Below are 27,477 nucleotides of genomic sequence, written 5' to 3'. Positions count from 1 at the left end.
CCTAATTACAGAAGAGAAAACCACCAAAGTGATGAGGTACAAGTTCTGGGATTCTCACCCACGTCCACCTTGTTTCAGAGCTCAAGTTCTTCTCCACACTACCCTTTTAATTCCGAAGTAGAGCATGGTTCTCAGTTGAAAACAGATGCCGGTCTGCCTACTTGCTCTGTTGGTGCCAACCCTGTTCAGGAGGACTCTGCCTCTGGCCATTGGGCTTCTACAGAGTCACCGATCCAAGTCCATAGAAACATTCAGCCTCGTCAGCTAACATGACTGTTTAGTCCAGTGGTTCCCCAAGTGTGGTCCCCAGACCAGCAGCAAGTTATTAGAAAATGCAAATTCTCCTGCCCCACCCCCAACCTACTGACTTAGAAACTCTCAGGTTGCAAGCTTGTGATGCAAAAAGCTGCAGGGATTTCCTACAAACGCAGGGTTATGGCCATCTACCAAGAGCATTTCTAAGGCAAAAATCTCATCTACCAAGTAGTTATATATTCTTTTTTTTTTAACAGTTCATGAAAAGCATGTGCTAAGGAAGGAATTTTTATTCAGACTTGACCCTGGCAGTGTCTCTGAGGATGTTACATAACCTCATGGAGCTGAACTTGCACTGCCTATATTCGCAGTGCTTGAGGGTGCCATCTAGTGGTAAAAAAACTATAGAACGTGAAGATTTATTACTCAATGCTTTGAGGACAGAATTTGTGGGATTTTTTTAAAGTCTATTTTATAGTAAAAGTTTAGGAGCATCCAGATACATACAACACATACCTAACAGACATAAAACGTGAAAAAAAATTTTTTTTTGTCTTTTTGCCATTTCTAGGTCCGCTCCCCCGGAATACGGAGCTTCCCAGGCTAGGGGTCTAATTGGAGCTGTAGCTGCTGGCCTACTCCAGAGCCACAGCAATACGGGATCTGAGCTGCATCTGCAACCTACACCACAGCTCAGCCGGATCCTTAACCCACTGAGCAAGGCCAGGGACCGAACCCACAACTTCATGGTTCCTAGTCGGATTCGTTAACCATTGCTCCACAACGGGAACTCCATTAAACGTGAAATTGATGGGAATACAATAATAGTAGGAGACTTTAACACCCCACTTACATCAATGGACAGATCCTCTAGACAGAAAATCAGTACGGCAACAGAGATCCTAAATGACACAATAGAAAAGTTAGACTTAATCGACATTTTCAGGACATTACAACCAAAGAAATCTGAATATATATTTTTTTCAAGTGCACATGGAAGATTCTCAAGGATTGATCAGATACTGGGGCACAAAACTCACCTCAACAAATGTAAGAGGATAGAAATTATTTCAAGTGTTTTCTCTGGCCACAAGGCATGAAAGTAGAAATCAACTGCAGGAAAAGAAATGAGAAAAAACTGACTACATAGAGACTAAACAACATGCTACTAAAAAACCAGTGGGTCAACAAGGAACTCAAGAGGGAAATTAAAAAATACCTCGAGACAATTGATAATGAAACACAGCCATTCAAAATCTATGGGATGTCGGAGTTCCCGCTGTGGCTCAGTGGTTAACAAGCCATACTAACATCCATGAGGACAGGGTTTGACCCCTGGCCTCGCTCAGTGGGATAAGGATCTGGCATCACCCTGAGCTGTGGTGTAGGTTGTAGACATGGCTCGGATCTGGCCTTGCTGTGGCTATGGCGTAGGGGGCAGCTGTAGCTCTGAATCAACCTCTAGCCTGGGAACCTCCATATGCTGTAGGTGCGGCCCTAAAAAGACAAAAAAAAGTATGGGATGCCATAAAAGCAGTTCTTAGAGGGAAGTTCATAGCAATACAGGCCTTCCTCAAAAAAGAAAAATCTGAAATCAACAACTTAACCTACCACCTAAAAGAATTAGAAAAAGAAGAAGAAGAACAACAACAAAAAAAAACCTGGAGTTCCCGTCGTGGCACAGTGGTTAACGAATCCGACTAGGAACCATGAGGTTGCGGGTTCAGTCTCTGCCCCTGCTCAGCGTTGCCGTGAGCTGTGGTGTAGGTTGCAGACGCAGCTTGGATCCTGCACTGCTGTGGCTCTGGCATAGGCCGGGGGCTACAGCTCCGATTCGACCCCTAGCCTGGGAACCTCCATATGCCTCCGGAGCGGCCCAAAGAAATAGCAAAAAGACAAAAACAACAACAACAACAACAACAACAAAAAGCCTTAAAGTCAGCAGAAGGAAGGAAATCATAAAAGATCAGAGAGGAAGTCAATAAAATAGAGATTCAAAAAACAATAGGAAAAAAACAATAAAACCAAGAGCTGGTTCTTTGAAAGGGTAAACAAAATTGACAAAGCTCTGGCCAGACTCACCAAGATAAGGAGAGAAAAAACAAATAAAATAAATGAAAAAGGGGAAATCTCAACAGATACTGCAGAAATAAAAAAAAAAAAACCATAAGAGAATACTCTGAACAATTACATGCCAACAAATTTGACAACCTAGAAGAAATGGACAACATTCTAGAGACATACAGCCCACCAAAAGTGAATCAAGAAGAAATAGATCAGTCAAACAAACTGATCACTAGAAATGAAATTGAATATGTAATAAAAACACTCCCTACAAACAAAAGTCCAGGACGAGATGACTTCACAGGCAAATTCTATGGAACATACAAAGAACTTATACCCATCCTCCTTAAACTTTTCCAAATGGTTAAAGAAGAAGGAACACTCCCAAAGACATTCTATGAAGCTACCATCACCCTAATACCTAAAGCAGACAAGGATACTACCAAAAAAGAAAACAATAGACCAATATCTTTGATGAATATAGATGCAAAAATTCTCAATTCAATTTCAGCCAACCGAATCCAACAACATATCAAAAAGATCATACACCATGACCAAGTGGGATTCATCCCAGGTTCACAAGGATGGTTCAACATATGCAAATCAGTCAACGTCATACATCACATTAACAAAAGAAAAGTCAAAAACCACATGATCATCTCAATAGATGCAGAAAAAGCATTTGACAAAAGTCCAACATCCATTCATGATAAAAAGAAACTCTTATCAAAATGGGTATAGAGGGAACATAACATAATAAAAGCCATTTACGACAAACCCACAGCAAATATAATACTCAATGGAGAAAAGCTAAAAGCCTTCCTGCTAAAGTCTGGGACAAAACAAGGATGCCCACTCTCACCACTTGTATTCAGCACAGTATTAAAGTCCTAGCCACAGCAATCAGACAAAAGAAATAAAAGGTATTCAAATTGGAAGAGAAGAGGTAAAATTGTCACTGTATGCAGATGACATGATTCTAGATATAGAAAACCCTAAGCACTCCACACAAAAGCTATTTGAACTGATCAACAAATTCAGCAGAGTAGCAGGATATAAGATTAACATTCAGAAATCAGTCGCATTTCTGTATACTAACAATGAAATATTAGAAAAGGAATATAAAAACACAATACCTTTTGAAATTGCACCCCAAAAAATTAAATACCTGGGAAGAAACCTGACCAAGGAGATGAAAGACTTATATGCTGAGAACTATAAAACATTAATCAAGGAAATTAAAGAAGATTCAAAGAAATGGAAAGATATTCCATGCTCCTGGTTTGGAAGAATTAATATCTTAAAGATGGCCATATTACCCAAAGCAATCTACAGATGCAGTGCGGTTGCTTTCAAATTACCCATGACATTTTTCACAGAACTAGAATGAACAATCCAAAAATTTATATAGAACCATAAAAGACTCAGAATTACCAAAGCAATCCTGAGGAACAAAAACCAAGCAGGAAGCATAACTCTCCCAGACTTTAGACAATATTATAAAGGTACAGTAATCAAGGCAGTGTGGTACTGGTATCAAAACAGATATGCAAACCAATAGAACAGAATATAGAACCCAGAAATAAACCCAGAGACCAACAGTCAATTAATCTTTGACAAAGGAGGTAAGAGTATAAAATGGGAAGAAGTCTTTTCAGCACATGGTGCTGGGAAAACTGGACAGCCGCATGTAAATCAGTGAAACTGGATCACACCCTCACACCATGCAGAAAAATAAACTCAAAATGGCTTAAAGACTTAAATGTAAGACAAGACACCATCAAACTTCTAGAAGAGAACATGGGCAAAACGTTCTCTGACATCAGCCATACAAATGTTCTCTTAGGTCAGTTTCCCAAGGCAACAAGCAAAACTAAACCAATGGGACCTAATCAAACTGACAAGCTTTTTTTCACAGCAAAGGAAACCATAACAAATAAGTAAAAACAACGGAACGGGAAAAAATAGTTTCAAATGATGCAGCTGACAAGGGCTTAATCTCTAAAATATACAAACAACTTATACAATTCAACAACAAAAAAACTAACAACCCAATTGAAAAATGGGCAAAAGACCTGAATAGAAGGCCACAGAAAGTATACAGATGGCCAACAGGCACAGGAAAAAATGCTCAACATCACTAATTATCAGAGAAATGCAAATCAAAACTGCAATGAGCTACCATCTCACACTAGACAGAATGGCCATCAGTAACAAGTCCACAAATAACAAATGCTGGAGAGGATGTGGAGAAAAGGGAACCATCCTGCACTGTTGCTGGGAATGTAAATTGGTACAACCACTATGGAAAAGAGTATGGAGGTACCTCAGAAAACTAAATATAGATCTACCATATCACCCAACAATCCCACTCTTGGGCATGTATCGGGACAAAACTTTCCTTGAAAAAGATACATGTACCCCTATGTTCATTGCAGCACTGTTCACAATAGCCAAGATGGAAACAACCTAAATGTCCATTGACAGAGGAATGAATTAAGTAAATGTGGTATATATGTATAATGGAATACTACTCAGCCATAAAAAAGAACAAAATAATGCCATTTGCAGCAACATGGATGGAACCAGAGACTCTCATACTAAGTGAAGTAAGTCAGAAAGACAAAGACAAATGCCATATGATACCACTTACATCTGGCATCTAATATATTGCACAAATGAACCTTGCCACAGAAAAGAAAATCATGGACTTGAAGAGCAGACTTGTGGTTGCCAAGGGGGAGGGGAAGGGCGGGATGGACTGGGAATTTGGGGTTAATAGACGCAGACTATTGCATTTGGAATGGATAAGCAATGAGATCCTGCTGTATAGCACTGGGAACTATAGCTAGTCACTTGTGATGCAACATGATGGAGGATAATGTGAGAAAAAGAATATGTGTGTGTTTTTAATAAGTACCCAAATATATAAATAGTATCCAAATATAGGAGGAACGCTTAAAACTCAACAACCAAAAGACAAACAACCCAACTTAAAAGTGTATGTAGTAGAACTACCATATGACCCAGCAATCCCACTCTTGGGCATATATCCAGACAAAACTTTGCTTAAAAAAGACACATGCAACCGCATGTTCATTGCAGCTCTATTCACAATAACCAAGACATGGAAACAACCCAGATGTCCATTGGCAGATGATTGGATTAGGAAGATGTGGTATATATACACAGTGGAATACTACTCAGCCATAAAAAAGAACAAAATAATGCCATTTGCAGCAGTGTGGATGGAACTAGAGACTCTCATACTGAGCGAGGTAAGTCAGAAAGACAAAGACAAATACCATATGATTTCACTTATATCTGGAATCTAACATATAGCACAAATGAACCTTTCCACAGAAGAGAAAATCATGGACTTGGAGGATAGACTTGTGGTTGCCAAGGGGGAGGGAGTGGGGTGGAATGGGAGCTTGGGGTTAATAGATGCAAACTCTTGCCTTTGGAATGGATTGGCAGTGAGATCCTAGTTCCATAGACTAGGAACTATGTCTAGTCACTTATGATGGAGCATGATAATGTGAGAAAAAAGAATGTATACATGTATGTGTACCTGGGCCACCATACTGTACAGTTTTAAAAAAATATATTGGGGAAATAATTTTAAAAATATAATAAATTTTAAAAATTTAAAATTTAAAAAATGTATGTAGGACTTGAAAAGGCATTTCTTCAAAGAAAATATACAAATACAATAAACACATGAAAAGACACTTAACAGCGTTAGTCATTAGAGAAATGCAAATCAAAACCACAATGAAATGCCACTAGGACAACTTGAATAATTTTTTTTTTAAAAGGAAAATAGTAAGTGTTGATGAAGGTGTGGAGAAATTGGAAACTTCCTTCATGGGTAGTGAGGGTGTAAAATGGTGCAGCCACTGTGGAAAACAGACTGTCAGTTTCTCAAATAGCTAAACATAGAATTACCATTGGCTCTAGCAATTCCACTGCTAGATATGTACCCAGGAGAACTGGAAACAGGTATGGAAACAAAAATTTGTGCACAAATGTTCACAGAGCACTCTCCGTAATAGCCAAAAAAGTGGAAACAACTCAGATGTCCACCAGCTAATGAGCAAATAAAATGTGGCATATCCACAATGGAATGTTGTTCAGCCATAAAATGAGATGAAGTACGAACACAGTGGTGGGGCTTGAAAACATGCTAGATGACAGGGGCAGGCACAGAAGGTACATGTCATATGATCCCATTTATATGAAAGGTCCAGAATAGGCAGATTCGTAGAGTTCAAAAGCAGATTTGTAGCTGCCAGGGGCTGGGAGAAAGATAAGAATGGGATCGACCCCCTAATGGGTGCGGGATTTCTTTCGGGGGCAATGCAGATGCCCTGGAATTAGACAGCAGTGATGGTTGCACAACACTGTGTGTGTACTAAAAGCCACTGATTTGTACATTTTAAAATAACTTAAAATGGTGACATCTATGGTGTGTGAATTTTGCCTCAATTTCTAAGAAGCCCTCTGTTGGTTGGCAGGACCCCAGAACCTGTATCGTTACTGTTGTTATGATGATTATTATGACTCTGTTCCCGTGGTTGATGCTAGTCTGTCCTGGTTACATAATATGTGAATTTATTCTACTTTTTACCTAAAATTCTTCAATATAACTTTTCCGTCTACACAGTTTCCAGTTTTTATTTTGGTGGCTATGTATATTAGTTACTCCGGATATCCTAATTTAATCATTTCTCAAATGTTTAGTGGTTTCCTCTTTTTTTTTTTTTTTTCAATTTCACAAATTCCTGTTCTAAATGCTTAAATAAGAATGTTTAAAACTCTTTGTAGGAGTTCCCATGTGGCTCAGCGGGTTAAGAACTCAACTGGTATCCATGAGAATGCAGGTTCGATCCCCAGCCTTGCTCAGTGCATTAAGAATCCAGCATCGTAGGTTGCAGATGAGGCTCAGATCCAGTGTTGCTATGACTGTGGCTTAGGCTGCAGCTCAGATCCAACCTCTAGCTGAACTTCCACATGCTACAAATGTGGCCCTAAAAAGAAATAAAGTCAAATAAAATGAAACTCTTTGTAGATATTACACTGGTGTTTCTTCCCCAAAACAGGATTTCTGAGTTACTTTTTTTTTTTGCTTTTTGGTGGCTGCACCCGAGGCATATGGAGGTTCCCAGGCTAGGGGTCAGATTGGAGCTGCAGCTGCCAGCCTACACCACGGCCACAGCAACTTGGGATCTGAGCCGCATCTGTGACCTACACCACAGCTCAAGACAACGCCGGATCCCCAACCCACTGAGCGAAGCCAGGAATTGAACCAACAACCTCATGGTTACTAGTCGGATTCGTTCCGCTGGAGTTTCCCACTAGAACGCCAATCTTTCATTAATTTTTTATGAATAGATTTTAGGCCGAACTTAACCTTTTAGACAGTAAGCATTGTGTGTTAAGCCTTCTCATATTTGTTTTATTTTGTTTACTCCTCTTTTATAGGCTCTTGATGGAAATGTGTATGACCACCTCAAGGATTATTTAATAGCCTTCAGCCGGACCGAGCTAGAGACATGCCAAGCTGTGCAGAACACATTCCAGTTTTTATTAGAAACCTCCAGCAAGGCAAGTTACCTTTAGTGCAATCTGTGATGTTATCCATATTAGAATCTAAAATGTGTTTGCATACAAAATGAAGTTATCAGTGACATTAGAAGAATGCATTAAAGACAAATTTCCTGGAAACAGTATTCCTTCCAACAAAGTTAAAGGGTGTTTTGTTCTCCCTGAAGAGCATAGAAAAGGGAGGTGACAATACAGGCTAGCTCAGGATATCAGTCCATTGCCATATATTTTGCTCTTGAAAAGAATGGTTTAAAGGATTTTATTTTACACTCAAATGAATTTTGAACACGCTCAATTCATAAAACAACAAGGTCATTTGTCAGTGTGAGAAAAATAAAGTGGCACGAAAGGGAAATTATAAATTAGAATTTTATAATTGTATCATTGATAAAGAAATTAATGCTGTATCTTGTTTTAAAGAATTAACTTTGCCTTCTGTATGCTGTCATTCTTTAATAGTAATCTTTTCATTCAAAACCATTGAGATCCATCCGCTTGGCTGGCATGTCACAGTGTACATAGAAAATAAATGAAGTTGATTTTCTCCAGGATCTCACAGATTAAATTTTTACAGTAGAAAAACTGCCCTTTGGAAGATGAATTGTTCCTGTTATTAGTAAATCTTATTTTTTTCCAATAAATTAAGTGCATAGTCAGTTTCCTGATGGAATGAATATATTTATTAAAATATATTCATTTTAGAGGGAGTTTTCTGCTGTGGCACAGTGGAATTGGTGGCATTTTGGAGGTGCTGGGACATGGGTTCGCTATCCGGCCCCACACAGTGGGTTAAAGGAACCAGCTTTGCTGCAGCTGCAGCTGCAGCTTGGGTCATAACTGCGGCACGAATCTGATCCCTGGCCTGGGAACTCCATATGCCACAGGGTGGCCAAAAAAAAAAAAAAGGAAAAAAAATCTAAATACTCATTTTATAACTGCCTTTTTATGAGATCCAATTCAGTTCTCTTTTGTCAGGGGGAACGGGAACTAGTAATAGCTTAGAAAATTGTTTGGAAAGGAATCAGGGTATCCGTCTCATAAGACAGTGTCCAAAGACAGGTAGAGAAGGACATAGACTCTTCTTCCTGAACTTCCCTTTGTGGTCACACTTGTTTTCAGTGTACCACAGCTCCAGTGCTGTCTTTAGAAAAACGTTTAAGGAAGTTCCCGTCGTGGCGCAGTGGTTAACGAATCCGACTAGGAACCATGAGGTTGCGAGTTCAGTCCCTGCCCTTGCTCAGTGGGTTAATGATCCGGCGTTGCCGTGAGCTGTGGTGTAGGTTGCAGACGCAGCTTGGATCCCACGTTGCTGTGGCTGTGGCGTAGGCCGGTGGCTGCAGCTCCGATTCAACCCCTAGCCTGGGAACCTCCATGTGCCGCGGGAGCGGCCCAAGAAATAGCAACAACAACAACAAAGACAAAAGACAAAAGAAAAAGAAAAAGAAAAAGAAAAACGTTTAAGGAGTTCCCGTCATGGCTCAATGGTTAACGAACTCTACTGGTATCCTTGAGGATACCAGTAGAGTTCAATCCCTGGCCTCGCTCAGTGGGTTAAGGATCTGGTGTTGCTGTGGCTGTGGAGTAGGCCAGCAGCTACAGCTATGATTTGACCTAGCAGCCTGGGAACCTTTATATGCCACAGGTGCGGCCCTAAAAAGACAAAAAAATCTTTTAAAATGTTAAATTGATATGGAAATGCAAAGATCACAAGTCTAGTGCTTTGAAATCCTGTCATGTTTTTATATTCTTTTATTTTTACCCCCCAGGATCCCATAAAAGATATAAAAGGATTAATGTATGGAAAGAAGAATAGGAGGATGGATGGATAGTTATGTGAAAGAAAATGTAGAAAAACTTTAAGAATCTGGGTGATAGTTATATGGGTGTTTCTGTACAATTCTTTTTATTGTATTTATTTGCTTATTTATTTTTGTCTTTTTAGGGACACCGCTGCGGTATGTGGAGGTTCCCAGGCTAGGGGTAGAATTGGAGCTACAGCTGCCAGCCTACGCCACAGCCACAGCCATGCCAGATCTGAGCTGCATTTGCGACCTACACCACAGCTCATGGCAACGCCGGATCCTTAACCCACTGAGCAAGGCCAGAGATTGATCCCATGTCCTCATGGATACTAGTAGGCTTCACTACAGCTGAGCCACAGTGGGAACTCCTGTACAGTTCTTTTCATTTTTATTTATTTATTTATTTTGCTTTTTAGGGCCATACTCATGGCGTATGGAGGTTCCCAGGCTAGGGTTCGAATTGGAGCTATAGCTGCTGGCCTACACTACAGCTCAAGGCAACACCAGATCCTTAACCCACTGAGTGAGGCCAGGGATCGAACCTGCATCCTCATGGATTCTAGTCGGGTTCGTTAACTGCTGAGCCACAACAGGAACTCCTACAATTCTTTTTAAATGTGTGTATACTTGATATTTCCCATAAGAGAACATCAGGGGGGAAAGTCTATAAAAACATCTTGGTTTTGTTCCTTTTATGGAGAGGTTGATTTTTGACAAGTGATCAGATTGTTTATATGTATTGGCCCATTCAGTTTTGTGTTTCTTTTTTAGTACATTTTGGTAGCTTCCGCTTTCCTCGACAAATTGTCCATCTCATTTATCAAATTTGATGGTATAAATTTGAATATAAACTCATTTGCTGCTATAGTTGTTTCCGTTTTGATTTCTAATATTGTTTGTGCTTCCTCTCATTTTGATCAGACTTAGCAATCTATTTTATTATAAATCTTTTTTCAAGAGCTATTTTTTTCCACCTCACAATGTTGTTTTCTATTTCCTTAATTTCTGCTTTTATGTACAGTATTCCTTTCTACCTTAATACAGTTTATGTTCTTACTCTTTTTCAGGCTTTTTTTTCTATGAGGTTCTGTATTTTCAGTCTTTCTTGTTTTCAGATATATCTATTTGAGGCTAAAAAATTTCTCTTTCAACTTTAACTGCAGATATATGTATGTGTGTGTATACATATATATGTGTACACATACATACGTACACTTGTTTGTTAGTTTGTTTCTACATTTCCTCCCCTCAATAACCCGTGAGTTTCTCCAGTTTCCATTCAGTCAATGGGGGGGAGTACGTAGTGGGGTGACATTTTTCGTTTTTATTTTTACGAGAGAAATTGTCCTCAAACAAAATTCTTTGAAATCTCTTTTTCTAAGAATGTGAAGTTTGGATTCACTACCTTCAGTTTCTAAAACAGGTAAATATATAATATTAAAATTTTGCTAATGTTTTATAGAGCACTTAATTTTCTATGAGTTTTTAGCACATCCTCTGAGGTTGGTATTATCATGCTCATTTTATAGAGCAGAAAACAGACTCAGGAAGTTTAAGTGGCTTATTACCTTGAGGACACACACTCACGTATAATATTTTCCATGCTCTGCTACTGTCTTTATTATCTCTTTTTTATAAGGTTTTTATTTTTCCATTATAGTTGATTTACAGTATTGTCGGTTTCTACTGTACAGCAAAGTGACCCAGTCACACACGCATATTTTCTTTTTTTCACATCATCCCCTTCCTGTTCCACCACAAGTGACGAGATAGAGTTCCCTGTGCTACACAGCAGGACCGCATTGCTGATCCCCTCCAAATGCAGTAGTTTGCGTCTACTAACCCCAAACTCCCAGTGCCTCCCACGCCCTCCCCCTCCCCCTCGGCAACCAGGAGTCTGTTCTCCAAGTCCGTAAGTTGCTTCTTTTCGATAAATAGGTTCGTTTGTGCCATATACTAGGTTCCAGATATAAGTGATATCGTATGGTATTTGACTTTGTCTTTCTGACTTACTTCACTTAATATGAGAGTCTCTAGTTCCATCCTTGTTGCTGCAAATGGCATTATTTTGTACTTTTTTGTGGCTGAGTAGTTATTATCTCTTTAGCTTATGTTATTTTCATAGAAAAAGAATTAAAAATGAATAAACCGATTTAGACACATTGAAGAGATAAGTTTTTCTTTTCTTCTACTTTCACTCCTTTGAGTATCTAGCTACCCAGGGATGAGGAATAAATGAGATGCCCTTATGTTTAAAGTGGTAGTAATAAAATTTTTGCAAGAATGATGTAACCAGGAGATGTGCCCTTTTGTTCCAAGTACCATAAGAGCTCTCACCTGTGGTTTTATGCCATATGCTTTTCTGTTACAAAGAGCTTGTTATTCTGCTCTTATTATACTGTTGAAAACAACCTAGAGTTCAAGCCAGAAAGAAGCTTGAAACTCTTTTGGTTTTTATTCGACATCATTACTAGTTCATCTTTCAGGAGTGGGTTCATTTTTTCCATGTAGATATCTAAATTGTAACTGCACAAGTTCTCAAAGATATGTTGGGGGTAATCCATACTGACACATTGTAAACTTGATGGTGCTATGTCTCTCATCCTCTAAAGGGAAACAGCTGCACATAGGAACTTTTGTTTAATTTTAATTACTTTGGAAGCTTGCTTTTCTCCTTAATATTTTATGAAATGCTTGTATATGTAACTGAAGCAGATGTTGTCATAGATATTTTCTCTAGCATAATAATTCTAAAGGTAGTGCTGCTGGCCTTGGATTTGTTTATGTGTGCTTGCTTTCTGTCTGCATAAGGAAATTCCTACCAACTAATAACATAGTTATATTAACAATTCAGAAGTAACAATTTCCATATTTCCTTGGAAATTAAATTGTCCAGTATTGTCATTCTCAATACCTTGAAGACTAAGCAAAAATGTAAACTTACAAAATGACGAAAAACCACATGATCATCTCAAAAAACATAGGAAAAGTATTTGACAGAATTCAACAGTCTTGATGATAAAGATACTCAGCAAATTTGAAACAGAAGAGAACTTTCTTAACATGATAAAGGGCATTTTTTAGAAACCTGCATCACATAGCATACTCAGTAGTGAAAGACTGAAAGAGTTTCCCACCTAAAACTAGGAACAAGACAAGGATGTCCACTTTCACCACTCCTATTCACCATTGTACTGGAAGTCCTGGTCAGAGCAATTAGGCAAGAAATACAAATAGAAGGCACCAAATTGGAAAGAAGTAAAATTACCTGTATTTGTACATTACAGGATTATACATAGAAAAGCCTGTAGAATCCACAGAAATACTAGAGCTAGTAAATGAATTTAGCAAAAGTTGCAGGTACAAAATCAAACACAAAAAATCAGTTGTGTTTCTATACTCCATCAATGAATGACCTGAAAGAAAATTAAAATAATTCTAATTGCAATAGCATTTGAAATACCTAGAAATGAGTTTAACCAAAAGATTGAAAAACTTGTACATTTGGGGAGTTCCCATCATGGCTCAGCAGAAACGAATCTGACTAGGATCCATGAGGACAATCCCTGTCCTTGCTCAGTGGGTTAAGGATCCAACATTGCCGTGAGCTGCGGTGTTGGTCACAGACACAGCTCGGATCTGGCATTGCTGTGGCTGTGCCTAGGCCAGAAGCTATAGTTCCAATTCGACCCCTAGCTTGGGGACCTCCATATGCCATGAGTACAGCCCTAAAAAGGCCAAAAAAACTTGTACATGAGGAAGTTCCCGCATGGTTCAGTGGGTTAAGGATTTGGCATTGTCACTGCTGTGGCTCTGGTTGTAGCTCTGGCACAGGTTTGATCGCTAGCTCAGGAACTTCTGTATGCCACTGGTGCAGCAGAAAAAACAAACAAGCAAACTTGTACATTGAAAACTACAAAATGTTGCTGAAATTAAAGAAGATCTAAATGAATAGAAATAATGTTTATGGATTAGAAGATTTCAAATCACTTATATTTCAATATTCCCCAAGGCAATCCATAGATTCAGTGCAATTCCTATCAAAATTCCAATGGCATTTTTTTCAGAAATGGAAAAGCTAGTCCTCAAACTGATATGTCCTGAAACATTGAAAAGAAAAAGCAAAGTTGGAGGACTCACACTTCCCAATTTCGAGACTTATTCTAAAGTTACAGTAGTCAAAATAGTATGGTACTAGCATAAGGATAGACATACAGACCAGTAAGAATTAAGAGTTAGGAAACAAACTCAAACACTTAGGGCCAGTTGATTTCAACAAGGTTGGCAAGGCCGTTTGATGGAGAAAGAACAGTACTTCAACAAGAGGTGCTAAGACAGCAGGATAACCGCATGCCAAAGAATAAAGTTAAATCCCCTCCTCATTCCATGTATGATAATTAACTCAAAATGGATCAACAACCTAAAACTATAGAAGACAACGTAAAGGTAAATCTTTATGACCTCGGATTCAGCAGTGTATCCTTAGATTTAACATCAAAGCAAAAGCAGCAAAAGAAAAGATAGACACCTGAACTTCATCAAATTAAAAGCTTTTGCGCATTGTAGTTCTCATTCTGGCTCAGCAGAAACGAACCTGACTAGTATCCATGAGGACTTGGGTTTGAATCCTGGCCTCACTCAGTGGGTCAAAGATCCCATGTTGCTTGGGGGATGCACAGAGATATATGGAAATACATATGGGAACTTCATATGCCGAAAATATGGCCCTAAAAAGCAAAAAAAAAAAAAGAAAAAGAAGAAGAAAGGAAAAGCTGTTGTGCATCAAAGAACGTCAAGAATGTGATAAAGACAGCCCGTAGAATAGGAAAAAATATTCTAAGTCATGTGTTTGATAATTTAACATTCAGAATATATATATATATATAACTCTAGGAGTTTTCTTGTGGCACAGGCCCTTAATGATCCAGTGGTGTCGCTGCAGTGGCTTGGGTCACACCCATGGGCGCGGGTTCGGTCCCTAGCCTGGGAACTGCCACATGCCACAGGCATGGCCAAAAAAAAAAAAAAAATTATTTTTTAAAATGGGCAAAGGACTAAAGTAACATTGCTCCAAGGAAAACATACAAATGGCCAAATAAGCACATGAAAAGATCAACACCATTAGTTATTAGAGAAATGCAATCAAAACCATGATGAAGTACCACTTCCCACCTACTGGGATGGCTTTAATAATTAAACAAACACACACAAAATAGCAAGTGCTGGCAGGAATGTGGAGAAATTAGAACCTTCACTCATTGTTGGTAGGAATATGAAATGGTGCAGCCACTCGGGAAAATGGTTCGGTAGTTCCTCAGAAAGTAAAACCCAGAGTTACCATATGACTTGGCACTTTCATGTTAAAATAATTGAAAGCAAGTATTTGAATAAAAATTTGTGGGAGTTCCCGTCGTGGCGCAGTGGTTAACTAATCTGACTAGGAACCATGAGGTTGCAGGTTCGATCCCTGGCCTTACTCAGTAGGTTAAGGATCCGGCATTGCCATGAGCTGTGGTGTAGGTTGCAGACGTGGCTCGGATCCCGAGTTGCTGTGGCTCTGGTGTAGGCCAGCGGCTACAGCTCCAATTAGACCCCTAGCCTGGGAACTTCCATATGCTGCAGGAGCGGCCCTAGAAAAGGCAAAAAGACCAAAAAAAAAAAAATTGTACGTAAATGTTCGTAGCTGTATTATTCTTTCTAGCCAATAATTGACCTAAATGACCATCAACTGGTGATTAGATAAATAAAATATGGTATATCTATACAATGGAATATTATTCATTCATGAAAAGGGATGAATTGCTGACACATCATACAACATGTGTCCCAAAGAATAAAAAATATAAATACCTGTTACCATATAAAAAGATGCTTTTTTATGGAGTTCCTGTCGTGGCTCAGTGGTTAACAAATCCGACTAGGAACCATAAGGTTGCAGGTTCAATTGCTGGCCTTGCTCGGTGGGTTAAGAATCAGACGTTGCCATGAGCTGTGGTGTAGGTCGCAGACGTGGCTCAGATCTGATGTGGCTGTGGCTGTGGTGTAGGCCGGTAGCTGCAGCTCCAATTCGACCCCTAGCCTGGGAACCTCCATATTGCCGCGGGAGTGGCCCAAGAAATGACAAAAAGACAAAAAAAAAAAAAGAAAGAAAAAGATGCTTTTCTAGGTTGAGTGGTGTCCCCCTAAAATTCGTTATGTTGAAGACCTAACCCCTGGTATCTCAGAATGTGACTGTTTTGGCCTTTGGAAAGTCATTAAAGTCAAGTCAAGTCACATGGGTGGGTTCTGTTCCAACATGACTGGTGTCCTTATAAGAGGAGATTAGAACACAAACAGGCACAGAGGGAAAACCAGATCAAGACACCAGGAGAAGATGGCATCTACAAGGCACGGAGAGAGGTCCTCCGAGGAAAGCAACCCTGCCAACACCTTGAGCTTGGACTTCTAGCCTCCAGAACTGTGAGGAAACAAATTTATGTTGTTCAAGCTACCTCATCTGTGGTACTTTGTTACAGCAGCCCTAGGAACTAATACAGATGTTTATACTCACTCTTAATCTAGGAGTTGGAAATTAAAATCACCATGAGGCTCTATTTTACGCTTATGAGACTGACAAAAACAGGATTGTTGGTGAGAATATGGAATAAGAGAAATTTATACGCTGCCCTGAGGGGTACAGATTGACACATCCAGTTTAAAAACATTTGACATTATCTAGTCAATTTAAAGATGCATTTAGCTAGTGGCCCAGCAGTTCCACTCCTTGGACTATATCTTAGAGAAACTCTAGCACATGTGTACCAAGAGACTTTTGAAAGGATGTTCATAGCAGCTTCCTTTATAAGAGTAGAAAAAGCTGGAAATAACCCAGCTGTCCACTGACAGTAAGATGAATAATGGAAGCCCAGATAGCAAAAAACCTGAAATGTCTGTAGGCACATAGGTTAATTTGACTAAGATTCACAAATATAATGTTGAGCAAAAACGCAAGCTGCAAAAATATACACACACTAAGACACCATTTACACAGTTTGAAAATATCTAAGAAAACAGGATCATTTTGCGATACCTTGTATGTAACAGCTGTTAAAAGGAAAAAATAGGCGTGTGGTAAAATGCGGCGAGTGGGGTGGTTATCTGCAGAGGAGGTGCCCTCTCCGAGGGGCGCATGTTCCCCCAAGGTGGTAAAAATTGCTTCTGATTGTTGAAAAGTCGTTTGCAAAAAAAAAAAAAAAAAAAAAAAAAAACTTAGGTCTTATAGCAGGCCCCGCCACATAACCATGTATACATGGACATATCTTCTGGGGGCCACCATTCAGCACCCCACAGCCGTGACTGTCAGAAGAGGCGGGAGAGTGAAGGCCTCCTCAGGGAGTTCAACGCCACCTTGCCAGGAAGTCAGAAGAAAAACCTGAACCTGACGCAGTCAAGCGTCACCTTACAGGACACACGAGAAACAGAACACCACAGGAATGCAGTCAGCAAAATTCAGGCGATGGGAAACGCTACAGAACGAAAATTCACTTGCTTCAAATAAATTGCAGGGGGGCTGGGGGAGGTGAGGGGAAGTCCTGTATATGAAAAGAAATGTAAACAGCAGCGTCCCTTTGCGCCATGGGGACCTCACTGTGATTCCTGATTTGAAAAACCCTTGAAAATGTGAAACAAATTTGAACACTTTTTCATTATTTTATACGTTTATTGTCAATTTTAACATGGATATGTTTTAAGAGTCTTTGTCTTTTAGACATTATTTAGACTGAATTATTTATGGATGAAACGATTTGTCTGGGACTTGCTTCCATATAATTGAGGATGGGAGTTCCCGTTGTGGTTCAGCAGAGATGAACCCAGCTAGTATCCATGAGGATGCAGGTTCGATCCCTGACCTCATTTAGTGGGTTGAGGATCCGGCGTTTCTGTGACCTGTGGTGTAGGTCACAGACGTGGCTTGGATCCCGCCTTGCTGTGGCTGTGGTATAGGCTGCCGGCTACAGCTCTGATTCGACCCCCAGCCTGGGAACTTCCATAGCTGCAAGTGCAGCCCTAAAAAGACTGTGTGTGTGCGGGCGCGTGCCCGTGGCCATGTAATTAGGGGTGGAAGAAGTGGGTGGGTTTACAGACAAAACAAGATTGGTATTTTTGGAAGTTGGGTGACAGGATATACAGGGATACATTATACTCCTCTCTCCTTGAAACATTCTGTAACGAAAAGTTAAAATTTAAGAGAGAAAGAAAAGAACCAAAGGCAGGAAGGTAAGTTTGTAGTGCTTGAGAGGCTCCCAGCTGCAGCTGGGAGGATGATCCTCTTGGCTCTTTTCTGGGGTGACTGGTGAGGCTCTGCGGGCTGTGTCACGAGCTTGCACAGCTATTCTAGCTTCCCACGGGAACCCAGGAAAAGAAAAGAAAACAGCTTCCCTTTGAGAAGGTGCTCATCCCGCCGGCCCTCCTGACCACACTGCCTCACTCCTTCTCCCCCTCACCTGCCCTTGAGTCTGGATTAAATACCACATTCTCTCGTACTGTATTTTAATTGTAGAATTTGTTTCTCCCAGTTTCTAGATTATAAATTCCTTGAAGGTATTAACTTTGTTTATTGGTATCTGTTCGTGGATATAATCCCCCCCCCCCGCGGCATTTCACGTCATGCCTGGGGAGCTGTCTCAGTGAATGGCTGTCCGGTGGGGGCCAGGGGAGCGATGGAGAACTGGAATGTGTTGGGAGATGAAATGCAAAACAAACCTCCTCCCTTCTCCACCTCCTCAGTGAACCCTTTTCCCAGGACTGCTGAGGTATAGCCACAGAGCTGCTTGAAGCTTTTTTTCCTTCTTCTGCCCATCCTCTGGGCAGAAGTGCTAAGGAGCTGTAAGAGGCTGAAAATAAAAGAGGAAAGAGTAAGCAGTGTAGCGAAGTAGAAAATGGGCTTCTGCACAAAGCTTTCTGTTCCCACTCTTTCCCAGGGTATGGAGTGCAACAAATGCTTTTCAGAGGCAGTCTTTCTGTGCATCAGAATTTCCCTTTATAAATTCCTTTCCTAGTCTGTCTTGCTATGTGTTAAGCTGGTAATTAGACTATAAACCTCCTTAAAAGGGAGACAAGAAGTATAGAAAAATACTGTTTTGTTCTATGGATAAGGTTATCTGGCAGTTTCCAAGTAGATGGAAATCTCCATAAAATGAACTTTGAGGGGACTACACAACCTCAGGGCTGGGAGAGAGGTAAGAGACCGCTGTGCTTCCCTATTTGCATTCCGCCCCCCCCCCCCAAAAGAATAACATTTTGTGGAATAGCTATCTTTTTGCTGTCTTAAAAATAGTGCATATTGTCTAGTCCTCAAATCTGGGCTGGTTTCTAAACTAGTACTTTCCAAATTTAGATTCTTGGGAAAATAGGACACAAGGATAACAACTATTACCTAAAATGAAGAAAAAGATAAAAAATAAAAAAATCCTGTCATTATCATTTCTTTTTGGCTACATAGTGCTGGATAGTTTCTCCTTTTTGGAAAACAGCAGAAGAAACCTTAAACTTTAAAATGGAATTCTTGAACATTTTAACTTATCAAAGACTTAAAGATGCTGTATGTTCTCTCTAGGTGGTACGAGACTATAATCTTCAGCTGTTCTTACGAGAGAATGCTGTATTCCACAAACCCCAGCCCTTCCAGTTCCAGCCTTGTGACAGTGACACTGTAAGGAATTTCCAGATTTTCATTTCCTTTGTTTTTAAACTATGTGTGTGCTTACGTATCTGCTATCCTTGGGATTGACAGACAGAAAAGACTGACTGCATCTCATTAGTTTTACAACAGAATTGTGAGAATGCAGAAAAACTGACATTTCTTTTTTTCTAGAATGTGACTAACACACACAGTATCTTTATGCTAACAACGTGGTTTTTTTCTTTCTTTCTTTCTTTTTTTTCCTTTTTAGGGCTGCACCTGCAGCATCTGGAGGTTCTCAGGCTAGGGCTCAAGTTGGATCTGCAGCTTCGACCTACGCCACAGCCCACTGCAACACCAGATCCCCGACCGACTGATTGAGGCCAGGGATTAAACCCATATCCTCATGGATACTAGTCGGATTCGTTTCTGCTGTGCCACAATGAGAACTCCTTTTTTTTTTTTTCAATTTTCTACTTATTAGGGTTAACTTAAAAAACAAGTTACAGGAAATCTGAAAACCAAACTGAGAGGAGAAGAAAAAAATATTCAGGAACACTTTTTTTCGGTTCAAATGTAAATTATGCTTTCTATTTATGAAATTCTTCACAGTATACCCTTCCAAAGAAACCAGTGGTTAAGTTTTAACCAGAATAGAACTAATAAATATAATAATGAATATGTGTATACAAATATTTTTATTGGTTTTATTAAGCAATTATAGGCCCTTTTCCTTTCAGATTTCTTAGAACGTTAAATCCTTAATTCCCTTCAGATTTCTTAGAATGTTAAAGTGTTAACACACATGCCAAATTGGCAGGTTTGTAAAAGCAGACACTCATCATACATTTTTATACCTGAGTTTACTCTATGAAAAATGATAGCCGTTTTTGAATTAAAAAAACAGGAATACTAATTTAGTAACACTTTTTAAAGGGTTTTTAATTTCTGCAAGGTGAGAAAGCTCCTTCCTTCAGTGTCGGTAGCCCGAGAGGGGAGTCGGGCTCTATGGCTGAGGTCTGTTGGTCCGCCCGGACTCTAAGCCGGGGGAGTGGATGCTGTCAGCGCTCAGTGGGGTCGGCTTAATAGAAGCCTTTGCCGGAGACGTCGTCATTACTTCTCCTGCTGAATCTTAAGTGGCCCTGCTTGTAGCTGTGGGAAGAAATGTATTTCCCTCTGGATGATTAGCCCTTGCCCTTTAGAGTCGTGCCTTTTTTTTATTTATCAGCTTTTGCTGAATGACTTACTGACCTTGTCCTGAGGATACCACGCTTGACTTACATTGCGACTAATTAGAGATGATTTTATCTTTGCCTCTTTTCCTCAGAAAAATCAGAATAAGAGTGGCTCTCATCTCTCTTGTCCAAAGCCCAATGACAACCCTCCATCTTTCTTTGTTTCCAGACGCGGTGCTAAATGTTCTTAGCTGTATGTCCCCATTTGCCTTCAAATTCTAACTCTGTGCTGTTTTCTGTCCCTGTGCACTCTTTACTGGGCAGAGTTTAAAAGCTGCCCAACTGGTGGATATTGAGCTCTCCCCTGTCAGTGCTCTGAGAATGACCATAGCTGAGGTATACGGGGTGTGGGGCAAGGGTGGGGGGATGGGGTGGGGGGTGCATGTTAATGGAGGGTGGGACCTGCTCCTGGGACCAAAGGTACAAACGAGTGTGTGAGAGCTCACTGAATGCAGAAGCCGGGGCTTCCTGTTTCTCTTATAAAGTAGGGCTTTCTTTTCCTGTTCATAGTGAAAAGATTGAGCTTCTCATTTGTCGTCTTATCTGAAGCCTCTTAATTTTCCTCAACAGTGTTGGGAAGAACCTTAGAGCTAATCTTGCTGTTATTAAAGGGGAAACTGAAGCCTAGTGGGGAAAAGGGTCTTGTCCAGAATCATACAGTGAATTAATGACACATTAATGTCCTGATTGCAATTTAATGTTCTTTCCACATGCTACTCTGTTTTCTGAGAAGAAATGGTCAGTACTTGGGGAGCAATTAGTTTTTTCATAACAGGAAAAAAAAATGCTTGCACATATATGAAAATCATTCCAAATTGTCAGCCATTGAAAAAGTCTTTATAGTACTCTCTCTCTTTTTTTTTTTTTTTTGATAGTTTTGGCTTTTCTAGAGCCGCTTCCCTCGGCATATGGAGGTTCCCAGGCTAGGGGTCGAATCAGAGCCATGGCCGTTGGCCTACGCCAGAGCCACAGCAACACGGGATCCAAGCCGAGTCTGTGACCTACACCACAGCTCACGGCAACTCCAGATCCTTAACCCACTGAGCAAGGCCAGGGATCGAACCCGCAACCTCATGGTTCCTCGTTGGACTCGTTAACCACTGCGCCACCACGGGACCTCCAACAGTACTCATTTTGAAAATGTTTTTACCCGTAAAATATTTTTGTATGTACTCTTAAATTTTGTTGTAGATTAAGTATTCTTACTGTCCACAAAGAATAAAATCCCAAATAATTGTTAATGGACTAGTAGTACTCTTTCATATGAGAATGGGGCCATTGTTGGCTCACTTTTCTGGTTTCCCCTTGGATTTGGAAGCACTAAGCCTGTCATGGAGCGGAGAGCACCGGTCAGTGCCCACCAGCTCACTCACTCCTCCTGCCGGTCAGTGCCCACTACCTCACTCCTCCAGCTGGGTGAATGTAGGGCATTTAGGAAAGATTAATTGCCGTTATCTTCTATTGTGTTTCTGGAATTGCTCTTGTTCCTATTTTGGAGCACATTTCAGTTCAACAGACACAAAGTCCCTCCTGCCTCTGGGTGCCCATGGCTCAGGTACATGCTGAGGACAGCCGCTGCATGTTTAGACCCGGACTAGGTGAGCTCACCAACAAGTGCAGATGATAAAACTATAAGGAGGCAGGTGCTGTGTGTGACAGAATGCTCTTGGTGTCCATTGTTGGGTACAATGAATGCATCCTGATGCAGTATAATTTTTTTTACAAATTTGTTGAGACATGTTTACGAATCATATAATTCACTCATGTCAAGTAATTATTCACAGATTTTTTAGTGAATTTACCAAATTGTACAACCAGCATCACACATAAGTTTTAGAACATTTTCATGACCCCAGTGAGATCCCTCATGTCCATTCACTTTTTTTTTTTTTTTTTTAAGAGCCGCACCTGCAGCATATGGAAGTTTCCAGGCTAGGGGTTGAATTAGAACTATAGCTGCTGCCCTACACCACAGCCACAGCACCTCGGGATCCGAGCTGCATCTGCAACCTACATCACAGCACACGGCAATGCCAGACCCCTGACCTACTGAGTGAGGCCAGTGATCAAACCTGCATCTTCATGGATACTAACTGGATTTGTTTCCGTTGCACTACGGCGGGAACTCCCTCCATTCACTTTTAATCCCTAGTCCCCTCCCCTGCCCAGGCAACCTCTAATCTATTTTATTTCTCTATTTGCATTTCCTACATATTTCATATAAATTGAATCATACAATATGTGGTCTGTTATCTCTTATGTCTTTCACTTAACAGGTTTTTGAGGTTCATCTGTGTCATGGAATGTATCCGTAGTTTGTTCCTTTTTATTGCTAAATAGTATTCCACTCTATAAATACACATTTTTGTATCTGTTCATCAGTTGATGACATTTTAGGTTGTTACTTTTGGCTGTTATCAGTAATGCTGCCCTTAACATTTGTGGGCAAGTCTTTGTATGAATGTGGTTTTTATTACTCTTAGTTGCTGAGTCATATGGTAAATTTATGTTTAACTTTTCAAATAAATTGCCAAACTTGTCTGTCTGTCTCCTTGATTATAGCGAACCTAGTGCATATGAAATAGTATTGCATAGTGGGGTTTTTAAAATTTTTTAAATTTTTTGCTTTTTAGGGCCACACTTGTGACATGTGGAGGTTCCCAGGCCAGGGGTTGATTCAGAGCTACAGCTGCCAGCCTACACCACAGCCACAGCAACGCCAGATCCAAGCCGCATCTGTGACATACACCACCCCTCGTGGCCATGCCAGATCCTTAACCCACTGAGCGATGCCAGGGATCGAACCTGCCTCCTTGTGGATACTAGTCAGGTTCATAACCCGATGAGCCACAACAGTACTCCTTTTCTTTTTCTTTTTCTTTTTTTTTTAAATTTTATGGCCACACCCAGGGCGTATGTAAGTTCCTGGGCTAGGAATCAAATCTGAGCTGCAGCTGCAACCTGGACCACAGCTGCAGCAACACTGGATCTGTAACTCACTGTGCCAGGCTGGGAAGAGAACCCATGCCACCACAGAGACAACTCTGGATCCTTACCCCACTGTGCCATAGCCAGAACTCTAAAATTCCTTTTCATTTTATTTTAATACATGATTATTTTGAGTTATGTTTTAGAATGACCAAAAGGAACTGGGCAAAATGCTTTTGCATACAATCGTCTATCATGTAAAGCCATAGAATTAAGTTAGTAATCTTAGTATTAATCATAAGATGGTGACAAGTGGCAAGTGATCAATGGCAAGTTTTGTCTGATTTAGTAACTTAGTAGCTGACTCCTGGTTAATACTGAAAGATTTCCTTGTCTCTATTTCCATATAGAGATGCCAGTTTCTCAAGTATCCTTTCTATGTATCTTCAAATACCATTTCTCCTATGATACTAGAAAGTCAAAAATCTTTCTAGAAATAGTAAAGTTTACCTTTCTTCACTGAAATGAAAGTTTTTAAAGCAGGTTTGTTCTGAGGAGGATATAGGATGTACCCTAAAATTCCCTCCCCCAAAAAAAGATAGTCTTTGAGAGAGAATTCATAAGTACATGTACCAGGATCTCTATGCTGAAGGGTCATTCAGTTCTCATGTAGGTCATGCTTATATTAGAGACGCATACAGGTGTTGTACAATGAGAAGTCGCGGACTTTGGAGTCAAATCCTAGCTGCGCTTTGTGCTGTGTTTATTTTATTTATATCTCTATATATGTTTAACCTCTTGGATTCAGCTTCCTCATGTGTAAAATGACTACGTTACTGGGTTTGAAAATTAAATTTAATTCAGTGCCTGGCACATACTAGCTAGAAAATAAACGTCGACCGCCTTTTTTTTCTATCCACAAGACAAACGTATTTTTTTTTAGATTGTGCCACTCATTACTACAGGAAATACTAAAATGTCAAATCCAGGAGACATTAGCAAGATTATGAAATTGTATCACCCTTTTGCAGTCATGGCCCTCAGCTCCCAACTCTCTTAGTGAGTTGATCACTGAAGGTCCTTTGGAACTTCTGCTCTATTTTATTCCACAAAGCAGGGCTCATTAACCTCTCACCAGTTTTTAAGCCTAAAGGCAACCTATATGGAATAAAGAGTAGCCAGTAGCTAACAGTTAGTGCCCATTCTTATTCCTCTTGTAAGTATGTGACTTGCACTGCTCAGCACCCCTCTGCCCTACTCACATCTCTGTGTGTCTCCTTGCGTGACCAGAACTAGTGAGGTGACCCCAGGCTAGGGGTCGAATCTGAGCCACAGCTGCCAGCCTGTGCTACAGCCACAGCAACGCCAGATCCGAGCCATGTCTGTGACCTACACCGCAGCTCGTGGCAACGCCAGATCCTTAACCTGCTGAGCGAGGCCAGGGATTGAACCTGCGTCTTCATGGATGCTAGTCGGGTTCATTAACTGCTGAGCCACAGTGGGATCTCCTTTGATCCAATTTATAAAATTCTGTTTGCTTTATCAATTTTGAGCTATATGACCTTGCCAAAAAAAAAGTCAGTTTTTAAAGAACTTCCCACTATCAACTGAAAAAAAAAAAGCACAATATGAGAGTTGTGAGTTAAGTTTTATTTGGAGCAAACTGAGGCCTATAGCCCAAGCAGCAGCTTTCAGATAGCTCTGAGAAACTGCTGCAGCGAGGGAGGGGAAGATCGGTGTTATACATGGTTTTAGGGAAGCGGAGGACTTGCGGACAGGCACACATTTTTTTTGCAGAAGATTGTTGGAGCTTTCCCAGAGCACAGCATGCCTCACTCCTGATCTCCACCCTGAACTTCTTTCCGAGGGTGTTGAAGGCAGCAGTCATGGCAGCTTGTGATTTAATCCTTGTAGAGGCAGGTGGCAAGTGCCAATTTTTAGTTGACACCACTCTAAAATGTTCCTTCGTTTGTATTAAAATCCTGTTTGGTTAATTCATATTTAAGAAATTACTTTCTCTCCTTGTTATTTCAATCAAGATTGTTTTTCATGGGTTCTCAAGAGTATAGAGAAAGTAAAAATAGTTTAGTGGTTGAGAGCTCTAATTCTGGAATCAGACTTGTGTAATCAAAGTTGTAACATTTAATAATTGTAACTGAGGAGTTCCCATCGTGGTGCAGTGGTTAACAAATCTGACTAGGGACCACAAGGTTGTGGGTTCTGTCCCTGGCCTTGCTCAGTGGATTAACGATCCGGCGTTGCCGTGAGCTGTGGTGTAGGTTGCAGACGCTGCTCGGATCTCACGTTACTGTGGCTCTGGCGTAGGCTGGTGGCTACAGCTCCAATTAGACCCCTAGCCTGGGAAACTCCATATGCCGCGGGAGCGGCCCAAGAAATGGCAAGAAGACCAAAAAAAAAAAAATTGTAACTGATAGACACTGGAAATTTTATTTAGCATCTCTGAGCTTCTGTTTCCTTTTCTCTAAAATGGATGACATCTCATAAAATTGTCATAAAAGTTATATAAACACTTTCCACAGTACCTTGCCTAGTAGGGTTTAACTAATACGATTGCTTATTTAGATTTTGTAGTTTGTTCGTTGCGAAATATGGTCATAGCATTTCAGGGCAAGAAGAAACCTTAGTGATCATTGGACCTGGCACCCCTGTCTTTCATATGACGTTAAAGCCCAGAGGAAGGACAAAAGCTAGTTTGAGGTTTGGTGGAAGTTGGTGATGGACCTATACCTAAATTAAACCCAGTATTTTTGAGAGTGGATAGGTTGTTATTGTTATTATATTGTTTTGTTCTGTCCTTTTCACTTCTATCCAGTGATACTTTCTTTAATCCCATTGCAACTATTGAGTTGTTTCCATTTTATCTATGTAACTATTTTGTATCATAGTAAATGGGCATGAGTACTTTTTTCTGCTTTGCTTAGCTTAGCTAGCTTTCTTTATACCCCAAATGGACCAATCTACAGTATTAGAGATGACGCATTCAGAAACGTAAGACAAAATATTGTGGTCCTTTATGGCATTCATACTGTCTCTGTCGTCTGCTCATCTTCTGTGATCTGAGACATTGCTTCCCACGGAGGTGGAGCATGCCTCGTGTTTTGAGTGCTGATTCAGTGAAGGCCCTCTGGTCCGCCTGCAGAATGGTAGTGATTTCAGTGAGCGTAACAGTACTTCTCTCCCTGTTCTCCCTTGTGTCATAGAGCCGACAGTTGGAATCGGAAACTGGGACCACCGAGGAGCACAGTCTAAACAAGGAGGCTCGGAAATGGGCCACCCGTGTGGCACGAGAGCACAAAAATATTGTTCACCAGCAACGGGTAAGTGTCCTAGAGAATCAGGCTACATCTGGCTTAAGCCAAATGTCAAACTAGTTTAAGGAGTTGAATTGTATTGATGTGGAAAATATCTGATGTGTGTTTTCTCCATAATTTCTCAACACTCAGATGTAAGTTCTCAGCCATCCACTAAGCTTGCAAATTCCTTGAGCCTTCTAGCAGCAACACAGTAATTTATACGTTTGCCATAGAATTGCCCACGACTCGTGACAGTGTATTGGAATCTTTTGGGCAGTGGAAGAGACGTGCATATGTTGAACTAGGCATTTCATCTCCAAGACAGACTTTTGGAAGACACAGTTATAGGGTCTGTGAAAATGTTATCTTCAAGACTAAACTTTAAGCACAAAGAAATTTTTTTAGCCATAGTAAATTTTTCCTATTTTCCATTTATTTATAACTTTGTTCTTTTTCTTTACCTTCATATCCAACTTCTTAAAAGAATTGTTCGTGTTTAGTATCTATGTTTCCTAACTTACCATGTACTTTTTAGCCTGTTACATTTGGGCTTTTTCTTCTTCCCTCCCCTGCACCAATTCGTAGAGGCCACACGTGCCAGTATCACT

General features: G+C 40.4%; 1 protein-coding gene across 2 annotated transcripts in view; it reads left to right on the top strand.

Moving 5' to 3' along the window:
* Positions 1–27,477, top strand: part of FCHSD2 (FCH and double SH3 domains 2) — a 247,331-nt gene that overhangs the window by 169,103 nt on the left and 50,751 nt on the right. For both annotated transcript variants that reach the window (XM_047752651.1, XM_047752652.1), the window contains exons 9-11: positions 7,807–7,929; positions 19,327–19,422; positions 26,777–26,893. In XM_047752651.1, the coding sequence (XP_047608607.1) occupies positions 7,807–7,929; positions 19,327–19,422; positions 26,777–26,893 (336 nt within the window). The remainder of the gene's footprint in view (positions 1–7,806; positions 7,930–19,326; positions 19,423–26,776; positions 26,894–27,477) is intronic.

Source organism: Phacochoerus africanus, chromosome 11, assembly GCF_016906955.1.
Source record: "Phacochoerus africanus isolate WHEZ1 chromosome 11, ROS_Pafr_v1, whole genome shotgun sequence".
In the NCBI taxonomy this organism is placed as follows: Eukaryota; Metazoa; Chordata; class Mammalia; order Artiodactyla; family Suidae; genus Phacochoerus; species Phacochoerus africanus.
This window is presented reverse-complemented; position numbering and strand designations above follow the sequence as displayed.